The sequence below is a fragment of the Lathyrus oleraceus genome, chromosome 2, assembly GCF_024323335.1.
Source record: "Lathyrus oleraceus cultivar Zhongwan6 chromosome 2, CAAS_Psat_ZW6_1.0, whole genome shotgun sequence".
NCBI lineage: Eukaryota > Viridiplantae > Streptophyta > Magnoliopsida > Fabales > Fabaceae > Lathyrus > Lathyrus oleraceus.
In genome coordinates, this window is record NC_066580.1 from 167005271 (window position 1) to 167018956 (window position 13686).

The following is a 13686-nucleotide window of genomic DNA, read 5'->3' on the forward strand; positions in this document are numbered from 1 at the left end:
CTAGGAAATTCAAGTACAAGGCACAAGTACTGCATTATAAAAGGATGGCAATCCTACTTTCAGCAACTCAAGGGATTTGAAGCGTGAAGAATTAAATATATCATTATATATCCTTGCTGTACTTTTATTGTGTCTTGAATTAGGTTTTACTTGTGAGCCAAGCAATTATCACCTAGATGATTGCATTGGACTAGGGTGTTTATTAAGTTGTAATTGTTGTGTCACTCTAAGCTTTTAAGCGTTAGTGCTGTGTTTCTTGATTAAAGCTTTTAAGCATAATCAAGAGTTGTTTGAAGTATATCTTCACCACTGACTTTAAAATTCTTAATGGTTGTAATCACTGCTGTGATTGAGTGGGAGTGAGTAGGTACTCAGGTTTTAGTTTAGATTGAAATTGCATTGGATAGGTCTTAAGTGATAGGATTAAACTGGTGGTTTAAGTCCTGAATTAATACCTCTTATAGTGGATTTCCTCCCTGGCTTGGTAGCCCCCAGATGTAGGCGTGTTTGTCACTGAACTGGGTAAACAATTCTCTGTGTCATTTACTGCTTTTTACATTTACTTTCTGCATACATTACCTGTCTGCGCAGAATTGGATGTCATAACATCCAGTGTGACATCGATAGTCTGTTACTAGAATTTCATTATATTTATAAAAAAAAACATGATCTGAAATCGATTTTTTGTCTATGGAATATCTACTAATAAGCATAGAAGATATATTTAAATTTGTCTATTAAAAGTATTACAATAACAACCATACTTTTGTTTTTTATCTTTATAAATCATACCATTTTGTTTTGTTTTTATCAAACAATAATCTAGCCACATAAAAATAGTATAGTCATTTTCGTCTAATAATGATTTTTCATAAATTTATAGTGTTATCAATTTAAAGTCTTATCACATTCATTTTTTTATGTTAAGAGTTTCCACCTAACTTCTTTTTGTATTCATTGATTTGATTGATTGATTAGTATTTGAAATTTACATATGTCTCCTTTCAATTTAAGATATTCTCTTATGATAGTGTTACTGAAATCGCAGTATTCAAGAAATAAAAGATTAATGTTAGAGTTAGTGCAATTCATAAACGATAATGACCAATGTGTTATAAATATTATGTAAGATGTTATTTAAGTTATTAAGATATTTTTACTTTGTTATCCACTTATACATTAATTTTAGAAATATTTTGCGTAATTTATTTTTAAACAATTTATTTTGGAAAAACTTATATTCCAAAATTTACATGATTTATTTTTGTTGGAAAAAACCAGAAATAGAGTGGTGAAAAACAGTGTGTTTGGGAAAGATGAGGATGATAATGTGAATAGAGAGAGATAGAGAAATTGAGAGAGATTGAGAGAATCGAATCATATGGCATTAACCTTTCAACTATGACATACAATGTCTATTTATAGGGTACAAATTGGAACCACAAACAGGCCCAAGAATAACAGAAAAAAAACAGAATTGCAAAAATAACTTATTTCCAAAACAACTTATCCAATAAGTTGTTTTCACTGCAGTTCTTTTTAAAGCTTCTATCAAGCATTTGAATTATTAATGACTTCCAATACACCACCTTAATTCAAATGCTCCACACTCATCATGCTCAACTTCTTCACAAGTCTCTTGAACACATCACTTGTCACGCCTTTCGTTAACAAGTCCGCGACTTGTTCTTCGCTTCTGCAGTACCCTAAACGCAACTGTCCGGAGCTCACCAATTCTCTCAAATAGTGGAATCCCATTTCAATATGCTTGATCCTCCCATGTGCTATGGGATTCTTAGCAAGGTTTATCGCTGAAATGTTGTCCACAAGTAGCAAAACAACCCCATTTCTACTGTTGTCCAACTCCTTACATAGATTCACCAGCCACACAGCTTGGCATGTACACATCGACGCTGCTATATACTCGGCCTCGCAAGAAGAGAGGGCTACAATCGGTTCCTTTTTCGAACACCAAGAGATTGGTGCCTTACCGAACATAAAGAGATACCCCGCCATAGACTTTCGATCATCTTTATCTCCGCACCAATTGGAATCGGTGTATCCGAGTAACTCACAACTTTTGCCCATGTCGCTTGCCGGAAACAAAATTCCACAACCAAGAGTACCTTTCACATATCTAAGGATCCTCTTAACTGCTGCCAAGTGTGACACCTTCGGCCTCTCCATGAATCTACTCGCAATACCGACACTAAACGCCAAATCTGGCCGCGTATTGCACAAGTAACGCAATGATCCTATCAATCTCCGGTATTGAGTAGGATCCACATCTTGTTCTTCTTCACTCTTGGACAGCTGTAATCGTGTCTCGGCTGGTGTTGTGGCAGCATTGCAATGCTCCATATCACACCTCTTCATAATTTCCATGGCATACCTTCTTTGGTGCATAAGCAGTCCCAATTTTGTCCTTTGGAACTCTATGCCTAATAAGTATTTCATGATACCAAGATCACTCATTTCAAATTCCTTCATAAGCTCTCCTTTGAACTTTGAAATGTTCTTTTCACAGTTGCCGGTAATCAACAAATCGTCGACATAAAGACAAAGAATGATTACTCCCTCACTTGCATCCGGTTTCACATAAACTCCATGTTCGGATACGCATTTCTTGAAACCAACATCGCTAAGAAATCCATCTATGCGTTTGTTCCAAGCTCTTGGAGCTTGTTTCAAACCATAGAGTGCCTTCCTCAACTTATAGACCTTTGCCTCTTGATTTTTGATCACAAAACCAGGTGGCTGTCTCACATATACCTCCTCATCAAGTGGACCATTCAAAAACGCAGATTTGACGTCCATTTGATACAACGGCCAACTGTTGTTATTTGCCATCGCAACAACTAACCGAATGGTTTCATGCCTTGCAACTGGAGCAAACACTTCATCGAAGTCTATCCCTTCCTTTTGCAAAAATCCCTTCGCTACTAATCGAGCTTTATGCTTGATTATCTCGCCTTTCGGATTCGCTTTCACTTTGTAGACCCACTTCACACCTATCGCCTTTTTACCTTTCGGTAAATCAACCAACATCCAAGTATTGTTCTTCTCAATCGAATTCATTTCTTCTTTCATTGCACACATCCACTTTGGATCATTTAATGCCTCCTCCGTATTCACCGGTTCGGATTCGGCCATTAGAGCGAAGTGAATAAGATCACCCTCATCGTTGATCTCGCTATCTCGGAATAATTCACAATCACGGAGTCTTTGAGGCAATCCTCTTTGCCTTGTTGGTCGTCTACTTGATTCACCTGTTTCGGTTACAAAAGGTTGCTCTACAGTACCTTCAGCAGGCTGAGAATTCAAATTTTCCTGCATGAAATTGATTTCACCTTGAGGCAAATCGATTTCAACCTCACCAGAACCAGTTCCAGCAGCTCCAAAATGCTGTTTTTCCTGCATGAAATCAATTTCATCTTGAGGCAAATCGATTTCCTGAACTGATATGGCAGATTTTCTGTTGTCAAACTGCCGAAACTCGTCCACGATCACATCTCGACTTATCACAATCTTCTTGTTACTCATATCAAACAGCTTGTAGCCTCCGGTAGGATGATAACCAACCAGCAACATCATTTCACCCTTGTCATCTAATTTCTTTCGAATCTGACCCGGAATATGTCGAAACGCTACCGAACCGAAAACACGCAAGTGACTCAAACTTGGCTTGTGTCCACACCATACCTCTTCTGGAGTAACCTTGTCCAGCTTCTTTGTAGGACACCTGTTTATCAAATAGGCAGCTGTAGAAACAGCTTCTCCCCACAACTCTTTCGGAATATTTTTCGCTTTCAACATGCTACGCACCATGTTCATAATCGTCCGATTTTTTCTCTCGGCAACACCATTTTGCTGAGGCGTATAGGGTGGTACAACCTCACTCACAATACCCTCATCGTCACAATAACACCCAAATTCCCTCGAAGTAAATTCTCCTCCTCCATCGGTTTTGAGAATTTTGAGTTTGTGACTACTTTGTCGCTCAACCATGGATTTAAATCGTTTGAACATATCAAACACCTCATCCTTCCTCTTGATTAGATAAATCCACAGCTTCCTACTGAAATCATCAATAAACGTGACAAAGTATCGGTTACCTCCATACGAATTGACTTGCATCGGCCCACACACGTCCGAATACACCACCTCAAGAAGATGCTTGGTCCTATGACATGTATCCTTGCTGAAAACACTCTTGTGTTGCTTCCCTTGAACACCTTCAACACACAACTCAGCTGGAACCACGATTCTTGGCAGCCCGGTCACCATACCATGTCTATGCAACGCGTCGAGGTCTCGAAAATTGAGATGACCAAGACGGTAATGCCACAACCACTCCTCACGACTTTCCGCTGTAGCTAAACATCGATGCTCCATTACTTTCAATGCTATCTTGAAAGTTCAATTGGCAGCCATCGGTGCTTTAAGTACCAAAACTCCGTTTCGGTCCAAAACGCGCAATACCTTGTTTTCCATGCGAATAATGTAATCTTTCTCGAGTAGTTGGCCAATTCTCAAGAGATTATATTTGATTCCTAGAATGTACAGCATATCCTTGATCAATGAATGACCACCATCTTTCTTCACGATCAAGACATCTCCAACGCCATCGGCGGATAACGTCATATCATCGACAAATCTCACTTTATTCTTCGTGGCTTGATTGATCTTGACAAACCAATCCTTTCTTCCCGTCATATGAGTCGAACAACCAGAATCCAAGTACCACTCATCGCTACTTTGAATTCCATCTCGAACCGTTACCATTGCGTTTTTCTCCGAACACGTTTCTGCAGAATTGTCTGCTCTGCTGCCACTACTGTCCAGCCCTTCTCTCATGCCATAATTCTCTTCCGTGATCATCACAAGAAGCGTATTATCATCATTCGCTTCTTCCCTAGCAAACTTCGCCTCATCCGCGCGATTTTCTCTTCGTTTCGCGTGGCAATACTTTGCGAAATGCCCAAGCCTTTGACAATTGTAACACTTCACGTTACTTTTGTCGAATGGCTTGTGGGTTCCTTGATCACCCTCCTTGGAGCTTCCCTCACCTTTTTGCCCCTTTGAATTTTGTGAATCTCTACCACCAAAATTCTGGAAATTGGACTTCCCTCTCGGATGCCCTTTCCTCTCCGATCGTTTACTCTTCTCATGAAGTCGCGCTTGCAATGCTATTTCCGACTTCGCTTTATCGTTTCCCCTCTCATCCATTCGTTGTTCATGAGCTTCTAGTGAGCTTTGAAGCTCCTCCTTCGACAACGACGATAAATCCTTCGATTCTTCAAGCGCAACGACAATGTTGTCGAATCTTGGCATTAAAGAACGCAAGATCTTCGACACAACATTCTGCTCTACCGTAGTTTCCCCGCACGACTTGATTTGATTCACCACACGCGTAATACGCGTCACATAATCGTTTATCGACTCCTTGTCCTCCATTTGCATTAACTCGAACTGTCGCTTGTGAGTTTGTAACCTCACCACTTTGGCTTTGGCAGCCCCTGCATAAGCCTTCTCTAAAGAATTTCCCACGCTTGCTTTGCGGAATCGCAATCGCCTACTTTTTCAAAGTTGTCACCATCGACACAAGAATGGATCAAGAACAGCGCTTTGTAATCCTTCTTCTTCTCTTCTTTGAACGTAGCCTTTTGAGCATCCGTATCTCCTTCGACGAGAGACGTAACACCATCTTTGATCACCTCAAGAACGTCTTGATAGCCGAACAAAACCTTCATTTGCTTCGCCCATTTGTCGTAGTTTTTCGAGTCAAGGATTGGAAGACTGGTAGGTATTTTATCGTTTGAAACGGACATGATTGCAGCGGAATTGGATCCGAACCAAAGCTCTTGATGCCAAATGTTGGAAAAAACCAGAAATAGAGTGGTGAAAAACAGTGTGTTTGGGAAAGATGAGGATGATAATGTGAATAGAGAGAGATAGAGAAATTGAGAGAGATTGAGAGAATCGAATCATATGGCATTAACCTTTCAACTATGACATACAATGTCTATTTATAGGGTACAAATTGGAACCACAAACAGACCCAAGAATAACAGAATTGCAAAAACAGCTTATTTTCAAAACAACTTATCCAATAAGCTGTTTTCACTGCAGTGCTTTTTAAAGCTTCTATCAAGCATTTGAATTATTAAGGACTTCCAATAATTTTGTTTAAATTGGATATGTGATAGATTTAGTTTGTAAAAATCGAATGGATCTGCTAGCCGAATTCAAATATAGATATAAAAAGAGAAAACATGCATGGCAAGGACTTGTCATGAATATTTTAATGATTAAAAAATAATGCGGGCCTTAGTTTTGTTCAACTCTATCATATGTTATTTTTTACTATTTATTGAGAGACAAAATTATAGTTTTCTTTCCTGAAATTTATCATGTTCTTATTATCGTAGACTTATAAACATTTGAAAGAATGTTTGATTAGAAGTGAGAGAGGGAGTCTGAGTTGAAAGTCACAAGTAATATTAGCAAAAAGAATAATTTTTAATAATCATTCTCATCAATTACTAATGTTATCACAACACATTCATCCTCTGAAATTATTAACAATTGATATTAATTCGCATTTTCTTCCAACCGCTTCGAACTGTGTCTCAGACCGAGTTACGAAACTCAAATTATGATAAAAACAAAAATAGAAGAATTTTGTCGCTGGAGACGTACATACCTGCAAAAACCAGAATGTGATTTTCACTATTGCAGCACCTCCGAAACTCCAATATTCATATGATTTTTCATACAATTTCTTATGTGTCAAGTTTTTCAAAAAATATTATTATATGAGTCATGATCAAATTCTGAATTTGATAGTTTCATCTTATACTAGCAAGTTCATGCCAAACAACCACTTCATCCATTGCTAAAAAAAGTAAGATGTATCTGCATCTAAAAAAGTAAGTGGTATGTAATTTCTACATTATGATTTTAGAGATAGTCTCTCGAAATAATATGCATTCACTTTGGAATTAGGTTGTCTTCTATTGCAACAACATCATGCATTAGCTTCAATGTCACTAATAATTTATCGGGAGGTATGTGGGATGTAAAATGATTTTTTTTTTTAAAGAAGGCTCAATGGGACCACTCTTAATACAGTTTTAGGCATCTTTGAAGGATAAGTCATCATTGCAGATCTTCTCCAAATAAGTTAATAATCAGTAGTATTATCAAATGACAGGTTGAACCTCAACAATTTAAGGAGTCAAAATTAATTACCCATGAAGAATGATCTAGTTGATGTCCAAGATAATTGAATGACCTAATCAATTTGTATAAATTGAATATTTATTGGCAATACTAGGTATGAGTGAGTATTAAATTACGTACCTTAATTAATTATCGGTTTATAAATCAATGTCCTTCACATTATCAACCTGTCTTTATTATGTTTTTTTAAAAAGCAAATTAAAGAATGTTTAATATCAAACCATATTCAAGAAAAAAAAGGATATATGGAATATCTACTGATAAGCAGAATATATATTTAAATTTGTTTATTAAAAGTATTCCAATTTCTATAATAACGTAATAATCATACTTTTGTTTTTTTTTATCTTGATAAACCGTACCATTTTTTTGTTTTTATTGTTTAATAATCTATCTTGATAAACTGTAAAAAAAATTGTTTTTATAATTTTACAGTGTTGTTAATTTAAAGTCTACCGATAAACCACTTCATTTGTTTTTCCATGTTAAGAGTTTTCATCTAACTTCTTTTTGTCTTCATTGCTTTGTTTGATTGAGTATTACTTTGGTTTATTTTTTCTTTGATGGATTTTACATATGTCTTCCTTGAATTAAAGATATTCTCTTATGACAATGTTAATGAATCACAATATTCAAGGAATAAAAGATTAATGTTAGAGTTAATGTAATTCAATAACAATAACGATATATGTGTTATTATATATAGATTGTCTTGTTTTTATTAATAAAATATTATGTAAGATTTTATTTAAGTTATTAAAATACTTTAACTTTGTTATCCACATAATAATTATTTTTAGAAAGATTTCGTTTGATTCTGCATTTTGTACGATCTCTTTTATATATGAAACATATGTTTTTTTTAAGATTCTAGATTTTGTGTAATTTATTTTGAAAAGATTTATATTCCAAAATTTGTATGATTTATTGTGTTTAAATTGGATATATTAAATTTTATATATATATATATATATATATATATATATATATATATATATATATATATTATATATATATATATATATATATTAAAGAAAATACCTCTTATGTTTTAATGATTAAGAAATAATGAGTGCCTTAATTGTCTTCAACTCTATCTTATGTTATTTTCTATCATTTATTGGGAGATAACATAATAGTTTTCTTTTGGAAAATTTATCATATTTTTGTTGTTGAAGATTTATAAATAATTAAGAGAATGATTGATTAGAAGTGAAAGCAGCTTAAATTGAGGGGAGTATTAACTGAAATTTACAAGTAATATTAGGAAAAAGACATTATCTATAGTAGTTCAAATAAGACACTAATATACTATTGACTAATGAATTTATTTAATTATGTATAATAATTAATTGTCAATCCATAAATTAACATCCTTCGCATTATCAAGGTGTCTAATAGAAATTAAAGAATGTTTAATGTCAAACTATATTCAAAAAAAAATATGATACATAATTGATTTATTGTCTCCGAAATATCTACTAAAAAGCATATAATATATATTTAAATTTGTTTATTACAAGTATTCCAATTTCTATAATATTTAACAACCATAAATTGCTTTTTTATCTTGATAAACCATACCATTTTTTTTGTTTTTATCAATCAATAATCTAGCCACATAAAAATAGTACAATCCTTTTCCTTCAATAATAATTTTTCATAAATTTATGATGTTATCAATTTAAGATCTCCCGATGGACCCCACTTTTTTTTTTTATGTTAAGAGTTTCCACCTAACTTCTTTTTGTACTCCTTATTTTGGTTGACTGAATATCTGAGTGAATATTTTCTCTTTTGTTGGATTTAAAATTTACATACACCTTCCTTCAATTTAAGATATTTTCGATTGATTGAATATTTGAGTGTATATTTTCTCTTTTGTTGGATTTGAAATTTACATACGCCTTCCTTGAATTTAAGATATTTTCTTATGACAATGTTATTGAGTCGCAACATTCAAGAAAAAAAAGATTAATGTTACCCTTATTGCAATTCACAAACAATAATGACATATGTGTTATAAATATTATGTAAGATGTTATTTAAGTTATTAAGATATTTTTACTTTGTTATCCACTTATACATTAATTTTAGAAATATTTTGCGTAATTTATTTTTAAACAATTTATTTTGTTTAAATTGGATATGTTATAAGTTTATTTTGTAAAAATCGAATGGATCTGCCCGTCAAATTCGAATATATATAAAGAGAGAAAACTTAGATTCATGACATGAACTTGTCATGAATATTTTAATGATTAAAAAGTAATGTGTGTCTTAGTTTTACTCTATCATATGTTATTTTCTATCATTTATTGAAAGACAAAATTACAGTTTTCTTTCGTCAAATTATAAACACAGTTAAAGAATGTTTAACTAGGAGTGAAAGAAGCTTAAATTGATTGAAGTCTGAGTTGTAAGTCACAAGTAATATTAGCAAAAAGAGTTTAACAACGATAGTTAAAATAAGACAATGATATTCTATTGATTTTTTATTATTAGTGAATTTTCTTTATTCCGAGCTACTGTCATCAGACATTGGGGATAATTACACTCAACAGAGTTATCATTTTTCGACGTCTCGTATTTATTTTTTACCATCTTGTGTCACGCATTGATTCAATATTGTGTGTGACATCTTGTCTTTGATAAAAGAGAATTATAATATATACATTTTTTTAATTATTGTACACTCATGTTAGTTGGTTCATCTAAGGTGGATACAAAAATATCTTCCAATTGAGAAAAGAACTCAAACGGAAGGTTATGTATTTCACCCCAATACTTAATATTAATATTTTAAATCAAATTTAAATTGAAGTCCAGTGCCTAAATAAATATGTAAAAGATACTAAGAGACAATATTCACGATCCTACTTTTAAAATTCTCTTAAAAATTTTATTAGATAAAAATATTTTAAAAAAAAGATTATTTATTTTTTGGGTTGCTGTGTATTACATTTTAATTATATGTTTTTTATTGGATTAGGTTTTTTTATTCCACATATATTTTGTGTTTTACATTTTATTTTGAACTAAATTGTAATCTAAAAAAATTGCTTATTAGTGTTCTTATTTTTATAATAAACAAACAACTATTATACTTTTGTTTTGTTTATTTTATTGCACGAATAAAAAAAACAAATTTATTCCCTCTCAACAATTTTTACTTACCATTTTTTTGTCTGGATCAATGAATAATCATTTAATAGCCACATAAAAATAACACAGTTATTATAGAATAAAACACTTTTTCATAAATTTACATATTGTTGCTAAATTAAAGTCTACTAATGGAATTCAATCATTTTCGCATGGTAAAAGTTTTCACCTAAATATTAATATAAAAAACAAAAATAAAAATATAGTTTAAATTATTGTTGCATAGTATAAATATCTAAACATAAACCTTTTATTCTCAATCAAAATCTTAGAGTTGAAGAAGGAGTTAGATATTGATAAATCATATCCATTCATATCAATACTTGAAGATGTCTTCTGTTGCTCACTCTACCAATCCTGATGATAAATTCAACTTGCAAAGAAATCTTGCTGATTTTCACCCTAACATTTGGGGAGAATATTTCCTTCAATATGCTTCTGAATCTATTGTATGTATATATTGTCACTTATTGCCTTCTATATTCTTTAGCAATGATATTTTTGTCTTATAATTATACTATAATATTAATATCAACTCTTGAAGATAATAAATTTACTAGGAATAAATATATTTCGAATAAAAAGAATTTTTAAATAAAAATAAATGTAAAATAAAGTCATATTTATTTCAATTTACTAAAGAGTGTGCTTTAAAGCGAGTTCATATTACACATATTTTAAGAAAACCATGCATAAATATATAGCTCATCCATTGGAACAATAATTAGATTTATCAAATTATTTAATCATCAATATATTCCTATTAATTTATTATTCTCAAACACATGTATGCAGGAAGTTGATCAGAATATTAGAGCACAAATTGAAACATTAAAAGTTGAAGTGAGAAAGATGCTTCTCTCAAAAACTGAAAACGAAATGCTAAGAGTAAATTTGATTGATTCAATATGTCGTTTGGGCTTGAGCTATCATTTTACACATGAGATTGATGATGTTTTGCAACATATTCATAAGAGTTGTGTTGAAAATGAAGAAATAATTCTTGAAGACAACCTTTGCTCTATTGCTGTGCTATTTAGGGTCTTGAGGCAACAAGGATTTCGTGTTTCCTCAAGTATGTATGACTCAAATTCATAATTTATAATGTTTTTAATCAATTAATAAAAAAAGGTGAAAAAAACACATGGTCCAAAAAAATGTATACATGTCTCAAATTGTTATCATCTCTAACACTTAACATCAGAAATTAATATTTTTTTTGTCGATTTTATTTTGTGACTCTAATTGTCATTAATTATTTTCTATAAACACGGCAGATGTGTTCACCAAGTTCAAGGACGAGCAAGGAAACTTTAGTAAAAAACTTGTCACCGATGTTGAAGGAATGCTAAGCTTGTATGAAGCATCACATATGATGATTCATGGAGAGGACATTTTAGAAGATGCACAAGTTTTCGCTGCCACCAATTTAGAGGCCATCGCTACCCAATTAAACCCTTCTCTTGCATCACAAGTCAAATATACTTTAAAACAGGCTATTCACAAGAACTTTCCTAGGCTAGAGGCACGACGCTACATTTCTATCTATGAACAAATTCCTTTTCATAGTGAAGTTTTACTCACTTTGGCAAAAGTAGATTTTAATATGCTTCAAACCTTACATCAAAAAGAATTTGGTAACATTTGCAAGTAAGGACTTCAATCACACACTCCTTTTTAATAAAAGATAAAATATTAAAGATTAGTTGTTGTACTTATTATTAATTATTTCTTTTTTTTAATTATATTTTCACAACAGGTGGTGGATTGGATTGGATGTTCCTAAAAACTTCTCTTTTGCACGAGATAGGATTGTGGAATGTTGCTTTTGGATTTTAGCAGTATATTATGAACCCCAATTTTCTCAAGCAAGGAAAATGATGACAAAACTAATTGCCATGTTATCGATAATTGACGATACTTATGATGCATATGGAACTATTGATGAATTGGAACTTTTTTCCAAGGCAATTGAGAGGTTTATTAATACAAACATATATTTTCACCGATCATCACATTTTCTTTCCTTGAATAAGAAAAATATATTTTTGGAATCGTTATGAATGTAGTTTTTCAGGTGGGATATTAAGAACTTGGACGATCTTCCCGACTATATGAAATTAATTTATAGAACAGTCTTGAAGGCTTTGGAAGAAATTGAACACATGACTAAAGAAGGGAGACTCTTTACCCTTAAATACTACATAAAAGAAGTATGAATCTGCCTTTTTTTTTATATTCTTTATAGTTATTGTTAGTTAATATAATTTTACGATAATGTGTGCTTATCGCAGTTCCAAATGGTAGTCCATGCATTTATGACTGAAGCAAGATGGCTCAACAATAACTATGTACCAACAATAGAAGAGTACTTGAAATTTTCAAAAATTTCAACAGGTCAATCATTATTGATAACATGTTCATTCATTGGCATGGGCGACATAGCCACAGAGAACATCTTCAAATGGGTTTCAAATAAACCAAAAATGGTGAATGCTGTTGCTACTTTATGTAGACTAATGGATGAAATTGTATCCAATGAGGTATTTTATATTAAAATAAATAAGTAAAAGGTAATGTTTTTTTTCATAGTAAATAATTGCGTTACATTTTTTTTTTCATTTTTGATTTTAGTTTGAACATAAAAGGGGACATGTTTGCTCATTGTTGGATTGCATTATAAAGCAAAATGACATGTCAAGGGAAGATGCTATTCAAGAATGTAGAGAAAGAATTGCAAATACTTGGAAAGATATAAATGAGGAATGTCTTATGCCAACTGAAGTTCCAATGCCTTTTATGACTCGAGCTATCAACCTTTCACGTTTTATGGATGTTGTTTACAAATATAAAGATAACTACACACATTCAGAAGGATTGATGACGTCATACATCAAAGACGTCCTTGTGGATCCAGTTCCAATTTAAACATTTTAGTCCCCTTGTCTTTAAGTTTGAATAATAAATAATGCATGCATGTGTGCATACATGTTGCTTGTAGTTTTTTTGGGTGGTTTTTAATGGTTGAAGTTGATCCATTTAGCCGATCCCACTTAGTGGATAAGACTTGGTTGTTGTCGTTGTTATTTTTTGTTTGTTTTTATTCTGTATTATAATTTTTTGTTAAAATAAAAAGTTTGTGTTATCGGTCTCTTGTTAGTACCTCTTATTAATACAACTATCATTTATACATTCTCTCATGGTGTTATTAGAATCAAAATGAATACCAATTGTAGAATCAAAATCAAGAATTGAATGCGTATCATGTTCAACCAT

The 13686-nt window shown here is 32.4% G+C and overlaps 1 protein-coding gene across 1 annotated transcript; it reads left to right on the forward strand.

Annotated features, from left to right (window-relative positions):
• Positions 1-10691: 10691 nt before the first annotated feature.
• LOC127118696 (probable terpene synthase 2) lies at positions 10692-13412 on the forward strand. Its single transcript, XM_051048946.1, has 7 exons — positions 10692-10859; positions 11206-11485; positions 11688-12060; positions 12170-12388; positions 12488-12623; positions 12705-12953; positions 13045-13412. Exons 1-7 carry the CDS (start codon positions 10740-10742, stop codon positions 13336-13338), a joined length of 1671 nt encoding a protein of 556 aa, XP_050904903.1. The 5' UTR covers positions 10692-10739; the 3' UTR covers positions 13339-13412.
• Positions 13413-13686: the final 274 nt, after the last annotated feature.

Excerpts from the sequence above, each read along its gene's own strand:
- LOC127118696 (XM_051048946.1), top strand. The coding sequence starts at position 10,740 with ATGTCTTCTGTTGCTCACTCTACCAATCCTGATGATAAATTCAACTTG. Across the intron at positions 10,860-11,205 it reads AATATGCTTCTGAATCTATT|GAAGTTGATCAGAATATTAG; the intron begins GTATGTATATAT and ends ACATGTATGCAG. Across the intron at positions 12,954-13,044 it reads ATGAAATTGTATCCAATGAG|TTTGAACATAAAAGGGGACA; the intron begins GTATTTTATATT and ends TTTTGATTTTAG.